The following is a 24721-nucleotide window of genomic DNA, read 5'->3' as shown; positions in this document are numbered from 1 at the left end:
AAATTTGATTTATTTTTATATTGTCACGGTGTATTTTGATAAATATATTTTTTTACATCGACAGTGGGATGTATGACTACTTCTCCTACACTTTATTAAGTAGTAGATATGCTAGGAAAGTCAGACAGAATTTGATATGGGAATAAAAGTAGTGTAATGCACACTAGCGCAAGAAAGATGCAATATATACATAATAGATGGGCCTGAACTGTTATGGTGGAAAAACATTTGAATTTGATATCAACCATTGAAAGTATCCAGTCAACAAAGGGATACTGTCCACGACGCTAATGAAGGACTGGAACACATTTTCATAGAATTTGATTACAAATAAAGACAGATTATTTTAATGCTTGAAATTCATTGGTGACACTATAATTGTAATGTAGTGAGCAATTCTAGGCACCTTGCCTTCAAAAGGGACATTAAGGAGAGGGTAGGGAGGAGCAGGAAGAATTATTTCAAGATTCAAGGAAAAATTAACTGAATTGGACCCATTTCTCATGGAAAAAAGATGATATACAAGATGTAACTACAAGTCAAAAATAAAAAAGACTAAGAAATGTATCAAAGCAACATCGATTCCTAGCCAACTTAAATTTGCAGTATAGCTAGAAGTGTTCTTATTTTAAATAAAAAGCCAAAACAGAATTGTAGAACAGCTTTTATTTTTCTCAGTAATGACAGTTCATTCCTTGGACTAAACTCTATTGTTTCATTGCAGAATTTAAAAGAATAGAAAGCATAACGTGATTTTACCATCCTGTTAAAAAATAATTCCTAATAACTGACACAATGTAATTATTACAAAGTAGTTGCTTCATTTAATTGATTTTGTGGAATCCATCCCCTTGTATACGCTGATGAGTCTAATACAAGTGACAAAGAGCAATTCTCAGACACTGTGAAATGGCCTGCACTCCCAAGCCTCTAAATTGTTTGCCACCAAAGGTGGTTTTTGTTGTGTTGCACTTACAATAATGGCAATTGAAAGACTAAAGTGAGACTGCAGTTCCTTAACTGAAGTACCCTCCTCGTGAACAATTCTATAAGGGGTTCAGAAATTCAGCAGTTGGTACTTCCGCACAATGCTGTCTCTGGAGCACGTGTAGGCAAACTTCTCCCACAAAACTACCTGAAATTCAATGTATAGAGAGGTTAGTACACCAAGCAATGGGAGGATATCTAGAACAAGGTATTGTAGCACAGAGGAACCACTGAATGGCTGAACCACAACTAGCTGTCCCATTCCCATTAATCCTTACGTGAACCGATAACTGGAGCACAAACAGTTATGCACAGTATGCAGGTGCTACGTTATTAGACATACAGGAAACTCTTTATTATCCGGCACCGACGTGACGCCGGTTTATCAAAAAGTCCGGATTACAGAGAGGTATAGTTAAAAGGTACGAGAGCTCCGTACACAGCAACAAATCCAGGCTTCCCTGTTGCTTAGCAACAGGTGCACGAACTCCGGCCACAGACCAAGCGTCCCTGTTGCTTAGTAACAAGTGCAGGAACCCCAGTTACACAGCCACAGACCCTGCCACTAATATGAAGTAAAACTTACTTGAACCAACTCCTGAATTTTGCCGGTTAACAGAGATTTCCGGTTATTTAGGTGCCGGTAAATTGAGGTTTTCCTGTATTCTACTACAACTTTAACTTGCCCAACAATAATTTCATTATATTTAGTTGAAAATCTTAACTCCAAAATAATAATTTTTGGCATCCACTTCTGAAGAAACTGAAAACAGATACTTATAGAAAAAAATTACAGATACAAATTCATGGCCCATCACTCCCTGGAACTGATTGAAACTCCAACTTCACACTCTTATAATTAAAAATAAATAAAACTTCCTTACTGCAAGAACTTCTGAGGACATATGTCATACTCAATGCTGGATATAAAATTACACATTCAATGCATTATTGATAAGAATGTGCAGATTAAATTTTCCAACCATTCATAGTCAAAGGTTGGAAAATCTAGCTCAAAGAAATTAATTTTTTATGATGTTCATGCCTGTAACAATCAAACACAGCTGATACAAATACGAGCCATCGTTGTTTTGGTTACCTTGTAAACTGGGTCACAGTCAGGCCCTGTAAATTCAATGACATAATCCTGATCTTGTTGAATAATGTAACAACTTCCATCACCTGAAAGAATAAGGTAGTTACAAATCAGATAGTTTCAAATGTTTGGCTGCAGGTTACGTCTGCTAGTTTCAGCAGAATTGACTGTGTACGTTATAGCCATGCTCCAATAAACAAGCCACATTATTGCATATTTAAAATGTTTTAACTCCTTATTCGAGATAATTTTTTTCCCCTCTATTTTTCTCCATTCTTCTTCTGAAGATGCTGATTCTTGGGGGGGGGGGGGGGGGGGGGGGGGGGGGCACAGATCCACTGGTGCTAGATACACTCCAGTACTTCACCTAAGCAGTCGTGAGTTATGTACAAGCCTAGTCGGTGAGTGTCAGCAGGCTATTCCACTGGAGGGGCATTACATGAATACAAGCCTATTCCTGTTCCCACCGGTCATCCACCTACCAACAAGAGTCAATAAATAGTTATCAGAAACATGAATCCTGGATATTGCCCTTTTTTTCTTTTCCATAGTCTTCATTATGCTTTCCTGAGCATGATGACACCCAGCTGGAAGGTCTCTTGGCTATCTATGATCAACATGCCTCCATTGTTGGGATGAATTTGGTCAGTTTTCAGCTGAGCCACTCAATCGATCCAAAATATCAGATCCACAGGTGAGGGAGCAAGCAGTCATCTGCTCAAACTCTGCCCCCTGCCTGTCACAGAGCAGCAATGACAGTGGATATACAGTACAGACTACCCAAAGCTGGAAAACATAACATTTAAATAAAAGGAGAGGGAGATGTATAAAAGAGAGTTTTTTTTCCTTGATGAAATGCATTATCATGCCTTTGATGAGAAGCATCAGTTTGTCTAGCTTCCTATAATTAGATGCCACTCCACCATTTAACGGTGGCATAGTGGTTAGCACTGTTGCCTCACAGCGCCAGGGACCCGGGTTCGAATCCGGCCTCGGGTGACTGTCTGTGTGGAGTTTGCACATTCTCCCCGTGTTTGCGTGGGTTTCCTCCGGGTGCTCCGGTTTCCTCCCACAGTCCAAAGATGTGCGGGTTAGGTTGATTGGCTATGATAAAAAAAAAATTGACCCTTAGGTGTTAGGGGGGATTAAATACGTGGGGTTACGGGGATAGGGTGGGATATGTGTTGGTGTAGGGGTTACGGGGATCGGGAGGGATATGTGTCGGTGCAGGCTCGATGGGCCAAAATGGCCTCTATCTGTACTGTGAGGTTTCTGTGATTTCTGTGACTCCCCTTTCTTTGGTTCTCCAGCCCCTTTTTGGTTGCTTTCATTTTTCTTTTCATGTAGATTCGCAGCGTCCCCATGTTAGGAGTTTGCTGTTCAGGTTTGGAGATAGTTAACTTTCCTCGTTATTATCCATTCATCATGAACGTTTATATGTGAATTGTGGGTTCTGATGAAGGCTCCCACTGGAAACACTAACTTCTTGTTATTTTTAGATGTTGTCCGACCTGCTTTACATTACCAACATTTTCAAGTCAGCAAATAAAGCACACTTCGAGGGAGAGAAAACAATAGAGAATAGCTTGAACAGTACTGGATTCTCATTCAGGAATGTCTATGGTCATTCCCAGAACCATCATCCACACTCAGCTACCTTCTGTGCTGAGGGTTTCTGGAAAGCCAAGAGAAGTTGAGTACTTCACTTGTTTGGGGGGGAAGGAGGCGGCGCAGGGTGATGGGGGATGGCAAAGAGAAATGTGTTCTCCCCTCAAAGTGTACCACTGAAAGTGGGACATAATGTAGATGGAGAAAGTGCAAATTATTATTTTCCATACAGGTCATGGAGAGGGAGTCTATACCCGAAACATTAACCCACCTTTTCCCTTTTCGGAGGCTGATGGACTTGCTGTGTATTTCCGGTATTTTCTGTTGATTATTTTTCAGTATTTGACTGTAATATATTTCTAATATGATCACATTTGTTAAGGTAGAGCAACCTTTCTTGTAATGTGTGTGTGTGTGCGCGCATGCATGTGTAAAGAACACATATGCAAATGAGAAACAAATGCTATCTTACCATGGCTAGCCATAAAGCCATCTCTACAGGGCAACAAGGAAAGCACTGGGGCACCTGATCGATGGATAATCTGTAGAGGAACTCTGCAAAAACAAAATAAATTGAGCTTATTCCTACCACTGTAAAATGTAAACGCGCTCACCAGGAGACTGTGATGCATTAGGGTCTCTCCAGTAAGCACTATTTTCTGTCTGCTGTAAAGTTATGAAATTCAACTGTTGACCACTCAACTCCCCTTCCTGACCCTCACATTAGCCAGAATAGTTCATGGTTTCCTTTCCTCAAGAACGTTTCCTCTCCCCATCAAAATCTGTATGGTTACCTCCCCTAAAAAACTCACTTTCAAGCCATCTGTCCCACATGCAACCTCCTTTTCCTCTCCAATGTCCTCCTCCCAGCTCCATGTCCACCTCTACTGAAATTCACAGTACTGCTTTCATCCTTCTCACAGCACCAACCAAAAGGCATGAATGACTTCTTCTGCAACTGTGATCTGGAACTTTATCCCTCCTCTTTGCAGTGTTCGATACAGTTGTTGACCATGCTATCCTCCTTTAAAGGTCTCGGTTTTCCTACTCCATGGGACTGACCTAGCATGGTTTCATTCACACCCATCAGAGTGCATCTCCAGCAATGTATTTTCTGCTCTCCTTCACACTGTCACCCAAGGATCTATCCTCTGCACTCTCTTCTTCTTTAACTACATGTTGCCCTGCAGCAACATCATCTGTAGGCACGGGGTCAGCTTTCACAAGTATGCTGATGACACTCATCTCTACCTCTCCAGCATCTCTCTTGACCCCTCAAATATCTAATTACTGTCAGACACCAAGTCTTGGGTAAGTCACAAATTCCTCCAGCTCAACATTGGCAAGAACAAAGCTTTGGCCCCCGCCATTGGTAATCTTCGCATTCTGTTCCACAATGAGCTGACTTTAATCCCTACATTATATTGGTTATCAAGACCACTTACTTCCACCTATACAACATTGCCTGCTTGCAACCCGTTTTCTACAGAGATCTTTCTCTATGCCTTGGTCACCTCCAAACTCGACTTCTGTTGCAGGTATCCTTTCCAGTACAGTGCTGAGGGAGTGCTGTACCGTCAGAGGTGCCGTCGTTCGGACGAGACGTTAAACCGAGGCTCTGTCTGCTCTCTCAGGTGGACGTAAAAGATCCCATGGCACTATTTCGAAGGAGAGCAGGGGAGTTATCCCTGGTGTCCTGGGCCAATATTTATCCCTCAACCAACATAACAAAAACAGATTATCTGGTCATTATCACATTGCTGTTTGTGGGAGATTGCTGTGCGCAAATTGGCTGCCGCGTTTCCCACATTATAACAGTGACTACACATCAAGAAGTACTTCATTGGCTGTAAATCGCTTTGAGACGTCTGGTGGCCGTGAAAGGCGCTATATAAATGCAAGTCTTTCTTTCTTTTTCTACAGTAACTCATTTCCCCTGTCCTCGCTGACATACATTTGCTCCTGGTTCCCTACCATATCCCATTTGAAATCCTCATCTTTCCCCTATAAATCCCTCCATGGTCACTCTACCTCCTCCCAAATGCTCCAATCCTCTGCCTCCAGCCTTCTGTGTATCACCTCTCCCTTCGTCCCACCATCAGTAGCAGAGCATTCAGTGGTCTCAGTGCTACTCTCTGGAACTCCTTATCTGAACCTCTCTGACTCTCTTTCCATCTTTAAAAATCTCACGGGGCACGACTTTGACCAAGCTAATCTCCCTTCTGGTTGAGCGTCCTTTCTCCATCTATTTGTGAATTCTTATGATAAGGGCGCTCTATAAATACAAACTGTTGTTATTGAATTGCAAATAGTTCCGTTAAAAACAACAGATTACGAGGGCAAGTGATTTGTTGTGGTGGGACATCTCATTACAAAGCCTGGGAATTTTTACACTTAACATGTCTAATGATTTGCTGCTCATACTGTAACTTACAATAAAAAGACCCAGAGACAATGAAAATGCCACATTCGGAGATGATCTGACCAATTACATGGCATTTGACCAATGTATTACACAGCAGCTAAGATTTATTGATTGCACAACACAAAACAGAAATAAAAACCTTACTAGAATTTAATTCTTTCCCAAAGGAATTTTGTCCAACCCCCATCTGATTTATGCTAAAGAACCAAATTTCAGGATATTTGCTTTATTTTTTAAGTAAAAAGAACAAAAGTTAACTAATTTACACAGGAAGTCAATACCTTTTCTTACATAAAATGGAGTAGTGCAAGTTTACACCAATTAATTACAAAGTATTGCAGTGTTTACAGCACAGAAACAGGCCACTCAGTCCAACATGAGACTCTTCCCATCCCATTTCATCTAACCCCATTAACATAACCTTCTATTCCTTTCTCCCTCATGTGCTTATCTAGCTTCCTTGAATGCATCTATGCTAGTCGTCTCAACTACTCCCTGTGGTAGCGAGTTCCACATTCAAACCACCCTCTGGGTAAAGAAGTTTCTCCTGAATTCCCTATTGGATTTAGTAGTGACTATCTTATATTTATGGCCGCTAGTTCTGGTCTCACCCTTAAGTGGAAACATCTACTCTATTAAACCCTTTCATAACATAATCTTGAAGACCTCTATCAGGTCTTCTCTTTTCTAGAGAAAAGAGCCCCAGCCTGTTCTATCTTTGCTGATAGGTATAATCTCTCAGTTCGGATATCATTCTAGTAAATCTTTTTTGCACTTTTTCCAGTGCCTCTATATCTTTCTTATAATACGGCGATCAGAATGGTTCACATTACGCCAAGTGTGGTCTAACCAAAGTTCTATACAAGTTTAGCCCAACTTCTCTGCTTTTCAATTCTATCCCTTTAGAAATGAACCCAAGCACGTTCTTGATCAGTACGTTTCTGGCCCAACAAGGAAAGAGGCATTGCTGGATCTGGTCTGGGGAATGAGGTGGGTTAACTGGAGCAAGTGTCAGTAGGGGAGCATTTAGGGAACAGTGATCATAGTATCATAAGGGTTAGACTAGCTTTGGAAAAGGACAGGAAGCAATCTAAAGTAAAAATACTTAATTGGAGGAAGGCAAATTTCAGTGGGTTGAGAACGTATCTGGCCTGTGTAAATTGGAATCAAAGATTGGTAGGCAAAACTGTAATAGAACAATGGGCTGCCTTTAAAGAGGAAATGGTTCAGGTACAGTCGCGGTACATTCTCATGAGGGGGAATGGTAGGGCAACTAAAGCCAGAGCTCCCTGGATGACAAAAGAGAGAGAGAGAGTAAGATGAAGCAGAAAAAGAGTGTGTATGACAGATGTCAGGTTGAGAATACAAGTGAGAATCAGGCTGAATATAGAAAGTTCAGAAGGGAAGTGAAAAAGAAAATAAGAGGGGCAAAGAGAGAGTACGAGAATAGTTTGGCAGCTAACATAAAAGGAAATTCAAAAGTCTACTATAGGCATATAAATAATAAATGGGTGGGGCCAATTAGGGACCAAAAAGGAGACCTACGCATGGAGGCAGGGGGCATGGCTGCTTTGCATCTGTCTTCACCAAGGAAGATGCTGTCAAAGTCATAGTGAAAGAGGAGTTAGTGGAGATACTGGATGAGATAGTAATTGATAAAGAGGAGGTACTAGAAAGGCTGTCTGTCCTTAAAGTTGGGATGCATCCTAGGATGCTGAGGGAGGTTAAGGAGGAAATCGCAGAGGTACTGGCCATAATCTTCCTTAGATATGGGGTTGGTGCCAGAGGACTGAAGAATTGCAAATTTACAGCCTTGTTCAAAAAAATGGTTTATGGATAAACCCAGCAACTACAGGCCAGTCAGTTTAACCTCGGTAGTGGGGAAGCTTTTAGAAATGATTATCAGGGACAAAGTTAACAATCACTTGGACAAGTGTGGATTAATTAAGGAAAGCCAGCACGGATTTGTTAAAGGCAAATCGTGTTTAACTAACTTGATCCAAGTATTTTAATGAGGTGACAGAGAGGGTTGATGAGGGCAATGGGGTTGACGTGGTGTATATGGGCTTCCAAAAGGCGTCTGATAAAGTGCCAAACAATAGGCTTGCCAGCAAAGTTGAAGCCCATGGAATAAAAGACAGTGGCAGCATGGCTACGAAATTGGCTAAGTGACAGGAAACAAAGAGTAGTGGTGAACGGTTGTTTTTCGGACTGGAGGAAGGTATACAGTGGTGTTCCCCAGGGGTTGGTACTAGGACCACTGCGTTTCTTGATATATATTAATGACTTGCACTTAGGAGTACAGGGCACAATTTCAAAATTTGCAGATCACACAAAACTTGGAAGTATAGTCAACAGTGAGGTGGATAGTGATAGTCTTCAAGACAGACAGGCTGGTGAAATGGGCGGACACGTGGCAGATGAAATTTAATGCAGAAAAGTGCGAAGTGATACATTTTTGTAGGAAGAACGAGGAGAGGCAATATAAACTAAAGGATACAATCCTAAAGGGGGTGCATGAACAGAGAGACCTGGGGGTATATGTGCACAAATCGTTGAAAGTGGCAGGGCAGGTTGAGAAAGTGGTTAAAAAAAAGCATACGGGATCCTGGGCTTCATAAACAGAGGCATAGGGTACAAAAGCAAGGAAGTTCTGAGGAACCTTTATAAAACACTGTTTCGGCCTCAACGGGAGTATTGTGTCCAATTCTGGGCACCGCACTTTAGGAAAGATGTAAGGGTGCAGAAAAGCTTTGCGAGAATGATTCCAGGGATGAGGGACTTCAGTTACATGGATAGACTAGAGAAGCTGGGATTGTTCTCCTTAGAGCAGAGAAGGTCAAGAGGAGATTTGATAGAGGTATTCAAATTCATGAGGGGGCTAGACAGAGTAGATAGAGAAACTGTTCCCATTGACGGAAGGGTCACGAACCAGAGGACACAGATTTAAGGTGATTGGCAAAAGAACCAAAGGCGACATGAGGAAAAACTTTTTTACACAGCGAGTGGTTAGGATCTGGAATGCACTGCCTGAAAGGGTGGTGGAGACAGACTCAATCGTAGCTTGCAAAAGGGAATTGGATAAGTACCTGAAGGAAAAAATTTTGCAGGGCTACAGGGAAAGGGCAGGGGAGTGGGACTAGCTGAAGTGCTCTTGCAGAAAGCTGGCATGGGCTCAATGGGCCGAATGGCCTCCTTCTGTGCTGTAACCATTCTATGATTCTAAGTGCATGGTTTGCTTTTTTATGGCCTTATTGGCCTGCGTCACTACTTTTAATGATTGTGTATGTGCACCCCCAGATCCCTCTGTTCCTCTACCCCATGAAGACACTTATTTTCCAAGGAGCATGTGGCCTCCTTATTCTTCCTACTGAAATGTATTACCTCACACTTATCTATATTGAAGTTAATTTGCCAATTACATGCCCCTTCCGCAAGTTTACTAAGTTTTCCAGTATTTTGTCGCTGTCCTCCTCTGTATTAACTACACCCCCCAATTTGGTGTCATCCACAAATTTTGAAACTGTACTTCTGATTAACAAGTCCAAATCGTTTATGTAAATAGTGAACACCGATGGTCCAGCACCAATCCTTGTGGAACGCCACTTCCCACCATTTGCCGACAACACAATCACTAAAAAAAGGGAACATCCAGGTTAATCACCAGATTAATTTAATGTTCTGTCACACAGCATACTTACTTTGTGTTTCGAACATCCAACTGATAAATGTTACCATCCTGTGTCCCTGCAAGGATGTATGTACTTGAAAGGAATGTACAGCAGTTGAAAGCATCGGATCCCTCAAACATAAATATCTGAAAATTCACAACACAAGAGAATTGTCAGATTTATCTGCATTCTTTCACACTGAAAATGTTAGGACTTTGAGGCATTTGATGCCATTTCCAGATTTTAAAAGATGCCAGATCAGGCATTATGCTGACACTCGACAGTGCCCCCAAAACAAAGCCAATTTCAACCGCAGAAGAGTGCCTCACCATACACCAGATATCTTTTGTTTTATCGGCTCCTCTCCCTTTTTGCAAAAAGAAAAAGGTCATTCTTTTTAAGCCCTCCCACACCATTCCCTGACCAAAAGGACTCCTTAGAGACAAATGGAAGTTGGCAGCTTGACTTAACCATCAAATATAATTTCCCTTAGGAAACAACAACTTCTGGCAAATAAACTACCAGTTTAAACTATATTTAAACCACTTCACAAATTGGCACGAAGCATTCATATCTGAGCATGTGCACTATGGTGGTCTGTGGCAGTGTGATGTACATATTAATTTAAGTTAGAAACTAATGGGACTAAAAGCCGACAAATCCCCTGGACCTGACGGCCTACATCCTAGGGTTCTAAAAGAGGTGGCTGAAAAGATAGTGGGTGCATTGGTTTTGATCTTCAAAATTCCCTAGATTCTGGAGAGGTCCCAGCGGAGTGGAAGGTCACAAATGTAACACCGCTATTTAAGAAAGGAGGGAGAGAAAAAACAGGGAACTACAGGCCAATTAGCCTGACATCAGTCATCGGGAAAATGCTGGAAACCATTGTTAAGGAAGTGGTATCAAGTCACTTAGAAAATCATAACATGAGGCAGAGTCAACATGGTTTTATGAAAGGGAAATCATGTTTGACAAGTTTTTTGAGGATGTAACTAGCAGGGTAGATAAAGGGGAACCAGTGGATGTAGTATATTTGGATTTCCAAACGGCATTCGGTAAGGTGCCACATAAAAGATTATTACACAAGATTAGGGCTCATGGAGTTGGGGGTAATTTAGTAGCATGGATAGAGGATTGGTTAACGGACAGAAAACAGAGAGTAGGGATAAACGGGTCATTTTCAAGTCGGCAGGCTGTAACTAGTGGGGTGCCTCAAGGACCTGTGTTGGGGCCTCAGCTATTCACAATCTATATTAATGACTTAAATGAAGGGATCGAGTGTAATATATCCAAGTTTGCTGATGATACAAAGCTAGGTGGGACAGTAAGCTGTGAGGAGAACACAGAGTCTGCAAAGGGATATAGATAGACTAAGTGAGTGGGCAGTAAGGTGGCAGATGGAGTATAATGTAGGGAAATGTGAGGTTATTCACTCTGGTAGGAAGAATAGAAAAACAGAATATTTTTTTAAATGGTGAGAAACTTTCAAATGTTGGTGTCCAGAGATTTGGGTGTCCTCGTGCAAGAAACACAGAAAGCTAGCATGCAGGTACAGCAAGCAATAAGGAAGGCAAATGGCATGTTGGCCTTTATTGCAAGGGGGTTGGAGTATAAGGAAGTCTTGCTACAATTGTACCAGGGCCTTGGTGAGACCACAGCTGGAGTACTGTGCACAGTTTTGGTCTCCTTATCTAACGAAGGATATACTTGCCTTGGAGGCGGTGCAACGAAGGTTCACTAGATTGATTCCTGGGATGAGAGGGCTGTCCTATGATGAGAGATTGTGTAGAATGGGCCTATACTCTCTGGCGTTTAGAAGAATGAGAGATGATCTAATTGAAACATACAAGATTCTGAAGGGGATTGACAGGGTAGATGCTGAGAGGTTGTTTCCCCTGGCTGGAGTGTCTAGAACTAGGGGGCATAGTCTCAGGATAAAGGGTAAGCCATTTAAGACTGAGATGAGGAGGAATGTCTTCACTCAGAGGGTTGTGAATCTTTGGAATTCTCTGCCCCAGAGGGCTGTGAATGCAGAATCTTTGAGTATATTCAAGGCTGAGATAGATTTTTGGACTCGAGGGGAATCAAGGGATATGAAGGTCGGGCAGGAAAGTGGAGTTGAGGTCGATGATCAGCCATGATCTTATTAAATGGCGGAGCAGGCTCGAGGGGCCGTAAGACCTACTCCTGCTCTTACTTCTTATGTTCTTACATTAAGACTTAAAAACTATCTTGCAGAAATTTAATATTGCAAATCAATAGTTTAAAGCGCACATAAATAAAAATAGTTTCAGCAGTACAGAATATAGCAAAAAGGCCTTTATTCTTGCACAGACCCATACACTTTCTGTCTCTGTGTAGTACTTAAATAGATACATGTTATGAGGAGTTATAATCACTTTTGTTCCATATCCCTCACTGGAACGTGTGAGATATTTTCATAATGTAGATTATTCCCATAATTTAAACTATATCATATTTCTATTAGCTTCTGCTCACTTCATTAAATCATGGAACGATACAGCACAGAAGGAGGCCATTTGTATCATGTTTACGGTGTTCTTGGTTTTACCCTAATTGGGTGCTTGATTTGGAAATACTTGTGAAAATCCTTAAATTAAAAAAATAAGAAAACTGGTTCATGCATAACTCAAAAGCGAAAGGCATTTTCAGTAATCAAATATTTATCCCTCAACCAACGTCACTAAAACAGATGATCTGGTTATTACCTCATTGCAGTTTGTGGCACCTTGCTGTGTGCAAATTGGCTGCTGCGTTCCCTACGTTACAACAGTGACTACACTTCAAAAGTACTTGACTGGCTGTAAAGCGCTTTGGGACGTCCTGAGGTCATGAATGGCGTATTATAAATTCAAGTTTTTTCCCCATTTCATTACTGTATGCTCAATCTGAATCTATGTTAGCAGATTAACATACAAGGTTAGCGGGCAACAGCCACACAATCTTCCAAACAATAAAAAGCACTTACTGGTTGCCTGCTGAGCAGTCCAATGCTTTGCAGTTTTCTGTCTTCACGGGCTAAAAGTAACAATTTCCCCTCAGTCCCTATTTCACGTTCACCTGTAAGCACATAATTTGTTTTTAAAATAATGTACAATGTGGGGGAATGTTATTTTGAACATGAAATCATATACACATCTATATAATTTAATTATATCGATGTGTATGTGATTTCATATTCAAAATTCCTCAACTTTTTTTTGAAAGCTAGCATTTAGTACTCAGCAAATATGACAATATTGACCACACGATGCAAATACTTTCTTCACACAGATTTCATCTGCCATTTTTCCTCTTCACACGGATATATACAGCTAGAAAAGGCGTTTATAACAATTTGGGTTGCAAATGTTAATTGGGCCTGTATATTGGAATTGGCAAAGTAAGTGTGTGTGTGTGCGTGCGTGCGTGTGATGCATCATGAGAGTTTTCACCCTGCCACTGTGGAACTGCATACATGCCAGCCTACAAATCGCACTAAAGCTAATGAACGTCTTTTTAAAAAGCTGACAGCCCCATAAAAGATTGACGAATCAAAAACCTCGTACAACTGAAACACAGTCCTGAATAAAGGCCTATGATCAAGGCCGCTGCTTCAAGCTGACAGAATAAATTAAGTTCATTTTTATTACATTGGATTTCAGGATTTTTTTATTAGTGTTTTGGGATCACATTCTGCAATTCAGTTTTTTGTTGTGCTCTGGACAAGCCTGGCTCCTTCTATTTATGTACTCCCAGGGCTAATGATCCTGATTGCTGTCTCTGTATACTGGGAGGCGGGAGCTCCCATTCCTACGCGAGTTCACGCCTCCAAATGTACAGAGACGTCAATCAGGGCTATTAGCACTGCAAGCACATGAAGAGGAGAAGCAGAACTAAGTGCATCAACCACCAGATTCAGAAGAATCAATAGGGAGGTGGGCTCATAGACTATAAAAACAGGAGCGCAGTGTTGTATAGCAGTTGACTTTAAAATGTATTTTTTTATTAGGGCTGTTCTATGGAAAAAAGGACAGTACAGGTACTATATATATTTTTTTTTAAAGTGAGGTTCAGAGTTGGAGAACTCACCTTAACCTGGCTAGAAGACCAACTTTGGTAGAGAACCAGAAGAAAAAAAATGTAAAAATCAGCCATCCCATCCCAACTGTGGGCCTATGTTTTTATCTATAAAGGCAGACTATCAGCTCAGACTGAAAATGATCTTCTGCCTCAGGAGACAGCACCAAGACAACTGAATTCAATCACTACCACAATGCTATCCAGCTCATCTCCATACTGACTCTGGCACCGGAGTAGAGAGATAGAAAAGATTTTTGCTTGAGGCAATATGTGGCTGACTTGCAATCACAAATCTCACCCTTAGGATTTGCCCAATGTTGGCATCTATTACACTGAAAATACAAACTAATAATTAATTACAAATGGCTAATTTGAACATTGCAGAAAATAAGTACTTGCAACTTAAATAAATACTGCAAACCCACTAGTAGGTATAATAAAAGTAATGTGGTTGGATTTCCACAGGGGTTCTCCTACTCATTTGCCATAACTTCAGTGGAAGAGCCATGGAACCTGGAAGAATGGCAACATTTTGTAAGCAATGAACTACAACAACAACTTGCACATTGCACCTTTAAAGTAGAAAAATATCCCAAGGTGCTTCACAGAGGCATAATCAGAAATAAATGGACGGCAAGCCAAAGAGGGAGATATTATGAGGGGTGACCAATAGCTTGGTCAAATAGCTGGGTTTTATGGAGGGCTTTAAAAGAGAGGAAGGTGGAAAGGCAGAGGGGCGTAGGCACGAAATTCCAGAGTGTAGTGCCTAAGCAGCTGAAGGCATGGCTGCCAATTACTAGTGTAAATCTTTGTCCATACATTAGTAAACTACCCTTACAAGTATTAACAGAAATGCTTCATAAAATATTTCTTCACCTACAACTATAGTAAACTCAATAGAGTAACTTCTTAACTTGTAACGCCAAGATCTTAAGTATACTCAATGTCTCCAGTGTCCACAAATACACACCGACAGCCAGTGAAAAAACAAGGGAAAGCATCAGAGAAAGTGGAAGAGAGAGAAATGAATGACTGAGAAATGATCAATAAAGTTGTACTGCATTATGATTGTATATGATGGATTAAAAAGGAGATTGCAGTACAGTTCCTAAATTCATATGCTGATGCATATAGCATACTAGCCTTTCATAAAAAATTTACAGTTTACAAACTTTTTCTTTCCATAGTTGGCAAAATTAAGTTAACAAATGGAAGCTGTGCTATGGTCTGTATTAAGCTAGGCTCAACTCAGGACAGCAATAGTCATTGGATAGTGAGCAGAAGCAGCAATGCTGGGGGATTCTCCCCTCTCTAACCCAGTGCCCCCACCCCATGGACAATTATTGTACCCCTACCATTGCCCCAGCTGAGGTCATGTAACAACACAAACTGGGGAATGAAACAAGGATCTGCCTGGCCTGTATGCTTCAAATACTTACTGGATAAACTCAGTTGTTGGGGGGCTTGCAACAGTCTATTTCAACAGTTTACTTACTTGGTGGTTGCTCAGGAGAACCCAAATTCACTGTGTTTTCAGCAACACCAATTGAACAGCCATTAATGGGAGTCCCACAATCTGCTAGAACTGCAAGGCAAGTGGACATGCCACAGTCCCACAATCTTGCTGTTCCATCCCTGGAGCTTGAGATGACATTTCGTCCACGTTCTATAATTGCTGTATCAAGAATACCTTAAAAAATCAAATTTAAAAAAGGAAATCCAACTTTAAACAAACATTTTCCTTTAACATTAATGCAGTCTGTAAACACAAAAACATTTTCAGTATTGATTAACAGAACGTCAGACATAAATGCTTTGGTTTTGCAGGATGGAAGGGAAAAGACAACTTAAAAAGCTAAGCAAAATGAGATGTCCTTGAACATAACATTAATGTTGGAATTACATGCAGTCAGTGCCTACTTTTTTTGTTCTTTATCATTATTCACTGCCATAAATAAGAGAATGATTTTGGGGGTTTATTTTGAAGCTTAAAAAAGTTAGCAGTGAACAAATACATGCTTTGTAGATCAAAAATAAAACTTTGTAACCAGATAACTTTGGATTTAATCAGCAAAACAATTTTAGAACGTACAAATAAGCTACTTTAAATAATAAAAGCTTACAACCGTCTTCATAAAATATTAGGCTAGAAAAAGTTAACGTGCATTGTTTAGCCTAACATGGAAGACTGAAGATGTACGGTACACTGATGCTGTGCCCATTGGTACGGAGAGAAGTGCTCCTTGTGACAAACATGAAAAGTGACTGCATGTGTCACAGCAGAACGGCAACGATGACTTTTACAGTTTTCTTGGGTTTAACCCTCATTTTGGAATTTATTGGGCACGGGTAATTATCATGGTTAAGGCTTTACGATAAGCAGCTTTAATTTGGCTTTGATAAATATATATATAAAAACTTAATTAATTATATCTGCAATTAGTAAGCTGCTAGTAGTGAAGGATTTTTTTTATTTTTTTATTAAGAGAATTAAGGTTGGGGGAACAACTCAAAAGATGACTCTCAATCAGCCAGTCATAAGCCCAAGAGTTTCATCAGTTTTTGATCTGTTCCAGATTAGCTTCGCGAGAAGCATTCAGGGAAATTCCCTACCTTAGCGCCACCCATTAGCGTGGCATTAAGTGAAGAAAGCGCGGCCGCCGTTCTTCCGCCAGCTGGTGGCGGGTCCTGCGGCATCCGCCATTTCCGACATCCCGGTAGCGCTGACGTTCTGAGGTTACAGCCTGAAAAAAAATGGCGCGTGGTCACGTCAGTCGGTGTGCAACGTCGACTTAACGTCACCACTGCGAACTTCGACCCTAGCACCAAGTTCAGCGCTGGGTCCTAAGCTCGCCGGGTAAACCTAGCATGCATGCAGACTGACAGAGGCGCTGTCAGCACCTCTTAAAGGGACATAAACATCTTTCAGGTAAGTTTGCATTTAAGCTTCTGGACTGTTTTTTTAAATTTTATTGAAGTAGTGGGTTGCTGCAATAGATGTTAGAAGTTTTTTAAGTGGGTAGGGAGTGCTGCTGAATGCTTGCAAGGCCTCGGATGGTAAAGGAAGGCCTCTGAGAAGACAGAAAATGCTGAAATTCTCATCAGGTCAGGCAACATCCATAGAGAGAGAAACCGAGTTTACGTCTCAGATCGAGATGCTGACCAACCAGCTCAATATTTCCAGCATTTTATGCTGTAATTTCAGATTTACAGCATCCGCTCGCAGAGGGAAGAGGAAGAAACAGGAGGAGGAAGCTGAAGGAAGAATGCAATCCAGACAGCCCCTTTCTGGCCGGGATATCCAGGATCGAATCATCCGCCTGTGGTCCCAGTGACCACAACCCCAATTCCCCTTTCAACATTAGTCCCACACCTTACCTTCCCCTCTGTTACTGACCATCACAGTGTCCTCTTGACCACAATGCTGAAATAAAGGCCACCACAAAGCAAACTTTCCAATCCAACTTTATACATCTATCCATCCGATATGACATCAAGAAATCAACTCATCATCCTTATGCATTCTCTTAGGTCGCCTTATCTGAGAAAGGATGTTCTTGCCATGGAGGGAGTGCAGCGAAGATTCACCAGACTGATACCTGGGATGGCAGGAATGACGTATGAGGAGAGATTGGGTCGATTGGGCTTATATTCGCTGGAGTTTGAAAGAATGAAAACTTATAAAATTCTAACAGGACTAGAAGGATGTTCCCGATGGCGGGGGAGTCCAGAACCAGGGGTCACAGTCTAAGGATAAGGGGTAAGCCATTTAGGACAGAGAGGAGGAGGAATTTCTTCACCCAGAGAGTAGTGAACCTGTGGAATTCTCTACCACAGAAAGCAGTTGAGGCCAATTCATTAAATATATTCAAGAAGGAGTTAGATATATTTCTTAAGGCTAAAGGGATATGGGGAGAAAGCAGGGACAGGGTACTGAATTTGGATGATCAGCCATGATCTCATTAAATGGCAGAGCAGGCTCGAGGGTCCGAATGGCCTACTCCTGCTCCTATCTTCTATGTAGTGACTGTCTTGTGTTTACCTATCCTACTGATGTCACGCAGTGCTACCCCAGTGGCTGCAGCATGGCTGGCGGAAGGCTGCTGACTTTCAGTGGAGTACACTGCAAATGGTCTTGCTGGTCGACCTTGAGGAGCTGGTGGCTGGGAGTGTCAAATCAATCATCTTCTTCTTCACTCTCCTCTCCCTCTTCTTGGCCAACCACTGGCTGGGCAGGCTGCATTTCTTGGGTGTGTGAAATGAAGAAGGCACAAGAGTGGATTTGTGGTTAGCGGGGGGGGGGGGGGGGGGGGGGGAAGCAAAGGGTGCATGCCAGAAGGAGGATAACGTATGAGGATACCAGTATCTTGTATCCTTTCTGCCCCGCCGCTGGCCAGGGGCTCAGCCATGCCCCTGGCAAGAATGGCCAGCACTGTGGGGCAAGGTGAGGCTAGGAATGGGAGATGTGTCTCGTGATTGGTAGAGATTGTTGGTAGGTGAGTGACTGTCGGGGATGGGGGGGGGGGGGGGGGGTCATGCATTGAGCAGTGTGCAAGGCTAGTGGTGCAGTTGGTAGGAGACGGCTTTTGACGACATTCAATGACCTTGACCACTGGTCTGAGGTCATGAAGCTTCTTTGGGCACTGGAACCAGGTGGTGGGGGCGACACTGCTGGCAGTGACAACCTCAGTGATGTAGTCCCACATTGTTCTCTCTGGAGGGCCTGTAGGCCCCTGTAGGTAAAGGACCTCTCTTACAGTGTTGGCCCCCTGCACAAAGCTGGAATGCTGCATGCGAGACTATGGGTGCCTCTTCCCTGGCTTGCTGAGCCATTTGTGTTAGTGCTGAAGCACTTTTCCCACTTTTTGAGGTTCAGAAGGGAATTTAGCTTTAAGTGCTGAAGAATTCCATTTGGGACTTCTTTTTAATGTTAATTTTTTATTGAAAGGCAGCAAGAGCTGAAAGCTACATTTTTTCACTGCATTGCAACTTTTTTTTAGTTCTGAATGCGTTGCCCCTTTAATTGCCCACAATGCCTTGCGAACTCCACAGCCTCGCTCCCACAGGCTGCAAGAAGCTGCAACGCCGACTGTTTTCCCAATGGGAACTTCAGGTTGGAGGCCTCCATTAACGCCACCAGGAGGGCATTGCACGGTGAGTTAGCGCTGTGCTCAACATCACCAACCCCCAGTGCAAAGTTTTCACCGGTAGTGCTGCGGCCATTTTCAGCGGCTGTTAACGCGAGTTGCCAGTGACACCGGCAATTCTGTTGGCGCACACAAATTTTTCCCCCTCAGTTTCTGGAGGGGTGAAAGGAAAAACAAAGACAACTGCAGCAGTAGGTGAATATAACCAAAATTAGTTTTCAATAAACAGTATATTTTGCTCAAAAATCTAAACCTGTAGTAAACTTTATAATAGTCAACGTAGCAACATGTACAATAGTCTAAATGGACATTTTTTCAGAATCCATTTTGCTCAATGTAAAATAGCATATGGTTACTCTTTTGTTTCCAATGAGACTTTGTTAATAGTTCTGTATACCTCCTTTGTGTCCATTTAAAGTTACAGAACAATTTCCATCTTCAACAGACCAGATCTTTAACTGAGCATCCATTCCTCCACTTAGAACCACAATGCCTGATGGAAAGAATCGACAACAATTCACGTCGTACACGTGGCCAACCAGCTCTCTCTAAAAATTAAAATCAATAATCGATTAGAAACACGAATAATGCTTCCAATTCATACACACAAATATGCACATGCTTTGTAACGGTGGTTGTGTTATTTCTCAGAGATCAACTTCTGACGATCGCTCGATAAACTTGCAGTGATTGTTATAATACGGTGAATCCTTTAGCATGGCTGTCATTACTGATGAAGTATTCTGCCTGTCCAATTTGCATTGGCACCCACAACAAATGCACCAAAAATGTAATTCAATTACTTGCACAATATAGATTAACTATAACAAATTATAATGGCTACATCGGAATGATTATAAGGCAGTAATCTTATCTCAAGCTTCACAATTAACAGTTATAAATTGGTCGAGCTTCAGTTTCCTCACTTATGATGTTACGGGAAACCTTTGATGTGATTATGGCATTATAATCTCCCCTGGGTATCTGTTATTGTCCATATAAACTGAACATTTTTAGGTAGAAATTTCTCTCAAAGCTCTCTTAGTTATTCAAAACGCACAATCAATTTGGTACGATGCTTAACGTCAAACAGCGATTCAGAATTCGAACCAGAATGAGAAGGTCACACAAGCTTTCTAAGGAAGCTGATCAAAGTCTACCCTTAACCTGTAAAATGTTCACCACTTGGTCCAGAGCTTACAGAATTGAAAGAAAATGAAAATTGTTGGAACAAGATTCTTTTTGTGAACTTACTGCAAATCATCCGTAACATTAAAAAGTGAAGAATAAATAAAGACTCACTAACCCTCAGTTCTCCATTGTTGGCCTGCCAGATTCTCATTGTTCCATCTGTACTGCAAGATACTCCCAGTCCTCCACCACTAGAAACATCCATGCTGGTTATCTGGAGGGCAAGGTTAAAAGAGGTAACGCTCTATTTAATTCTGGCACCATACACTACTTTTTCTTTTGAAAGATACATCAGGTGCAACAAAATCAGTGTTCTTTTCACAAACAACAGAATCTGGTTTTCTACACCAACCCACAATGTAATTCAAAACTTAAAAAGATACACACACATGCATATGTAAATTTTAAATAAATCGCTAACACTCACAACCAACTGGGAGCATGCATGACAATATTATTTTTCAGAAACAGTATGAATTACGGGTGAACACCTTCAATCTTCCACTCCTTCGAGTTATTAATCTTGGTCACAGTGCTACGATGAGGCGCCAAGGAGAGGCCAGGTGCTTCCGCACAGAGGGGAAGGAAAGTCAACAACAACTTGTATTTATATAGTGCCTTTAACGTAATAAAATATCCCAAGGCGCTTCACAGGAGTATTATCAACAAAAAAAATTGACACCGAGCCATATAAAGAGATGTTTGGGCAGATGACCAAAAGCTTGGTCGAATAGGTAGGTTTTAAGGAGCGTCTTAAAGGAGGAAAGAGAAGTGGAGAGGTCGAGAGATTTAGGGAGGGAATTCCAGAGCTTAGGACCTTGGCAGCTAAAGGCACGACTGCCAATGGTGGAGCATTTAAAAATCAGGATGTTCAAAAGGCCAGAATAGGCGGAGTGCAGAGGTCTAAGGGGATTATAGGACTGGAGGTGATTACAAAGAGATAAGGAGAGGGCGAGGCCATGGGGCGGATTTGAAAGGGACAACCATCTCTACGTTGCTCATGCGTGTCGCATAGTGGCTGACAGCAATCGGCATTGCTTTGGTGCAGGGGGCAAAACTGTGGGAGTTTGTAACCGCAAGAAAACAGGCATGTTATACAGTCTATCCTGTAATTAAAAAATTCCCAATTTGGCATCACACCAAGGTTATTAGAGGCATGCAGAGGGTGGGCTGGATTACTGTTCGCTTAGTGTGAGTATAGCTTCAAATTAGTTTTGTTCGTTTAATTTTATTCATAGCCTTTTCTGTGTTTGTGTCCACTTTGCTACAAGTGACAGTAAGAGAGATACTGAGGAGGTTGGTGATATGGCGGCACTCCTCCCTCCCAACACCTAACACAGCAGCCGATGAGGGCACGGGCAGCCAATAGGAAGCACAGATGAGATGGACTCCATGGCTCGGATAAGCAGCGCCTTGTGAATAGAAGCCGGAAATTCTAAACCATCTATTTTCTTTTCTTTCCAGTTTTGAAGAAGGGTTCGACCTGAAACGTCAACTCAAATTTCTCTCCACGGATGTTGCCTGACCTGCTGAGTTTTTCCAGTATTTTCTGTTGTTATTTCGGATTTCCAACATCTGCAGTATTTTGCTATTGATTTAACTGCAAACTTGGGACAAACAACTGCCAGCCAACAAATATCAGAAAACAGAGCATCCCTAGCAAGACAATCAGCACACTGCCCAGGCTGAAACGTGGGAAGTGGTCACTTGGGCAAGAAGCAGGAGGACTGGTGGTGCCTATGGAACTGCACCCCAGTGCGAGTTGCTACCTTCAGGAGGGATGGGGGCCTAAGTGAATTAAAAATCTGCCATCGCTGACGTAAATTTTGTTTGGCTGTTTTGTAGTATGATGTGGATGAAGTTTACACAATTGTGCATCTAAATCTCTGTTGTTGTACTAATAATGTGCAATAACAGAACATGATCCTTTAATTGGACAGTTTTAGTAACCATTTCCCATGGCTAGCTGAGTGATAAAGAATGTATCCATTTGTGAAGATGTTGCCTATGAGTTTTTGGGTCATGTTCACTTTGTGTAGTAATGACGGAGTTTGTGTTCAGGCCTGTGGAACAAAATAGTCCTATTAAATTATACAGCCATCTCCTCTCTAGAATGCAATTAATATTTTGGCATTGGAAATTAATCTAAAATATTAATTAAATCAGCAAGATGACACTGATGAATAAAGCATAATTTGTATGCTATAACACCCTTAGTTGAGAGTACAGTGGCATGAGAATAGCCTTTGCAGTTTTTTTGAAGAAAGCCTTGTTTGTCAAAGACTTGAGGCAGATGAAAGGTCTTAAACTATACATTAGCCCCAAAAAATCCTCTTATTCTATGCAAAAGTACTATTTCTGAGAAAAAGGGGGGCAAACATGGACATGAATCTCCAAACGGGGGCTCAGCAAGCGTAAAAGATAAACAGATAAGCGTAAAAGACACAAAGTAATCTTTTTTGCCATTAAATGCACTCTTGCTGGAATATTGTTCTTCCAACAACAAAATGTTAAACAAATTAATGAAATATTATTAGTTCTATTAAGAATCTTATTCCTCAGATCCCTTTCCACCTTGGAGCTCTAAGTCTTAAAAAAATACCACAACCAGTGCTAGCATGCAGCTAATGGGAGCTGAAACCAGGACAGTGAGAACAAGGAGTTTACCTAAAGGTTAATGTTTAATTAGAAGATGCTTTTGTGTTGCATTACAATCATAGGTTACTCACAGAAAATCCACAATAGGGGTATCCAAATGCAGAATTTTCCAAATTAATCACAAGAGACCCAATGCAGACAAGTCGGGTTGAAAACTAATGACCTCACTTATACCAAGAAAAGTAGCAGTATCCTTTAGTTTACACAAAAAAAAAAATCAAACAATTTCAGGAAAATATGGACTTACACTTTTAGTGTGTATTCGAGAAAAGGTTGTGTAAGGCACGAGAAATTGTGAGGCTGCATTCCCATCAGGACAGGAAATTAAAATACTTTTCTGCAAAGGAAAAAAAAAAGACTTAAAAAAAAATTGAATGTTCCATTGTTTAAAATACTGCATTTTCAGGGATGGTAATAAGAAGGAAAATAATACGAGGAGAAAGATCTCACCTTTGTAACCTCAGTGACTTCAAATCCTTCTGAAGCTGTGACCACTGGGACGCCATCTTTGCCAACCCCTTGACACTTTATACAGCCATATAAAGTAGCTGTTCCTAAATAATTAAAAATGGATATTAGACCATGTTGTCCATCAAATAAATAACCCTCAACTATATTCACAAGTCATTTATTCCTCATTTATGCAACATGTCAACTACAAATAAACCATCACCTTCGGATGAAACATTAAACTGAGGCCCCCGTCTGCCCTCTCGGGTGGGTGTAAAAGATCCCAGTGCGCTATTTTGAAGAGCAGGGAAGTTCTCCCTGGCCAATATTTATCCCTCAACCAACATCACTTAAAACAAATTATCTGGTCATTATCACATTGCTGCTTGTGGGATCTTGCTGTGCGCAAATTGGCTGCCATGTTTCCTACATTACAACAGTGATTACACTTCAAAAAAAGTACTTTGTTGGCTGTGAAACACTGATGTTCTGAGGTTGTGAAAGGCGCTATATAAATGCAAGTCTTTCTTTCATGAGGCTTTCTACAGTATGTTGCAAAGGTCAAAAATCATGGCACCAATTTGCAGCTAACTTCAGGTATTGTACCATCTGTTGAAATTAGATCACTGCGGATTCAATACCAGCACTGTGACTGGCTATTACTGCACTGCAAAACCCAGTCTCTGTAAAACTCACTCAGAATGCTGATTTTAGAATTGAAATGCTTGGATGTTTGTATGTGCTACTTCTGGATCTGTCATTCAAAAAAATTAAGACTACATATATTTGAAAGACACTGAGTTCTGATTTAATAAACCTTAAAAATAAGTACTCCAAATGGTCAATACACTGCAGTGGTGTGGCAATAATCTATACAGGCTATGAAGATCTCAGATTCAATATCTGGTCTACACCGAGTTAGCCAATTTCAGTTATGGTGGTCACAAGGGTGCTGCAATTTGCTATAATGTCTACAGGATTGGGAAGGTGCGAGAGGAAATAAGACAAGGTTCCTACTTCTGTTTACCTCAGAATTTTCTGCTGCAAGTGTAAGTCGGCACCGAGTAAAGTCAGGAATGTTCTCAGCTGTGAGGTACCCATGGTTGAATAGTCATGCAATACCCAGACTTACACAGGAGTAACCACCATTTGAGTAAGGCACTAGCGTTAAAGCCACCTGTGGAACCATACCCTGTCAAGAATCACCGCGTTCAGGAAGGGAAAATATAAGTGAAAGGCGGCATTCTGTAACTGATGTTTACTTCCTAGGTCAACAGACAGGTACGACAGAAACAGAAATTTTGTATACTGTTAAAATAGCTAGGTTCAAAATGGAAGGTGCTACCTCCTAAGTTTCAAAATGGAAGATCAGTCTGCTAGTAATGGAGTAATACCTCGTCTTCAG

General features: G+C 41.4%; 1 protein-coding gene across 2 annotated transcripts in view; it reads right to left on the bottom strand.

The window, feature by feature from the left end:
- Positions 1 to 651: 651 nt before the first annotated feature.
- Positions 652 to 24721, bottom strand: part of LOC147112014 (proteasomal ATPase-associated factor 1-like) — a 38132-nt gene continuing 14062 nt past the window's right edge. The window contains exons 3-12 of one of the 2 annotated variants that reach the window (XM_085999464.1): positions 23317 to 23420; positions 23114 to 23203; positions 20324 to 20422; positions 19415 to 19565; positions 15366 to 15560; positions 12777 to 12868; positions 9818 to 9933; positions 4164 to 4246; positions 2087 to 2169; positions 652 to 1135 (exon numbers count right to left, since the gene is read on the bottom strand). In XM_085999464.1, coding sequence (XP_085855590.1) covers positions 1058 to 1135; positions 2087 to 2169; positions 4164 to 4246; positions 9818 to 9933; positions 12777 to 12868; positions 15366 to 15560; positions 19415 to 19565; positions 20324 to 20422; positions 23114 to 23203; positions 23317 to 23420 — 1091 coding nt within the window. In that variant the 3' untranslated portion in view covers positions 652 to 1057. Of the gene's footprint in view, positions 1136 to 2086; positions 2170 to 4161; positions 4247 to 5136; positions 5350 to 9817; positions 9934 to 12776; positions 12869 to 15365; positions 15561 to 19414; positions 19566 to 20323; positions 20423 to 23113; positions 23204 to 23316; positions 23421 to 24721 lie in introns of those variants that run through there. The other variant, XR_015079797.1, reaches the window with a different exon arrangement.

This window comes from Somniosus microcephalus, chromosome 10, assembly GCF_052327205.1.
Source record: "Somniosus microcephalus isolate GS21.2 chromosome 10, FLI_Smic_1.0, whole genome shotgun sequence".
Classification (NCBI taxonomy): Eukaryota; Metazoa; Chordata; class Chondrichthyes; order Squaliformes; family Somniosidae; genus Somniosus; species Somniosus microcephalus.
Note: the sequence above shows the minus strand (reverse complement) of the source record. Positions and strands in the feature narration are given on the sequence as shown.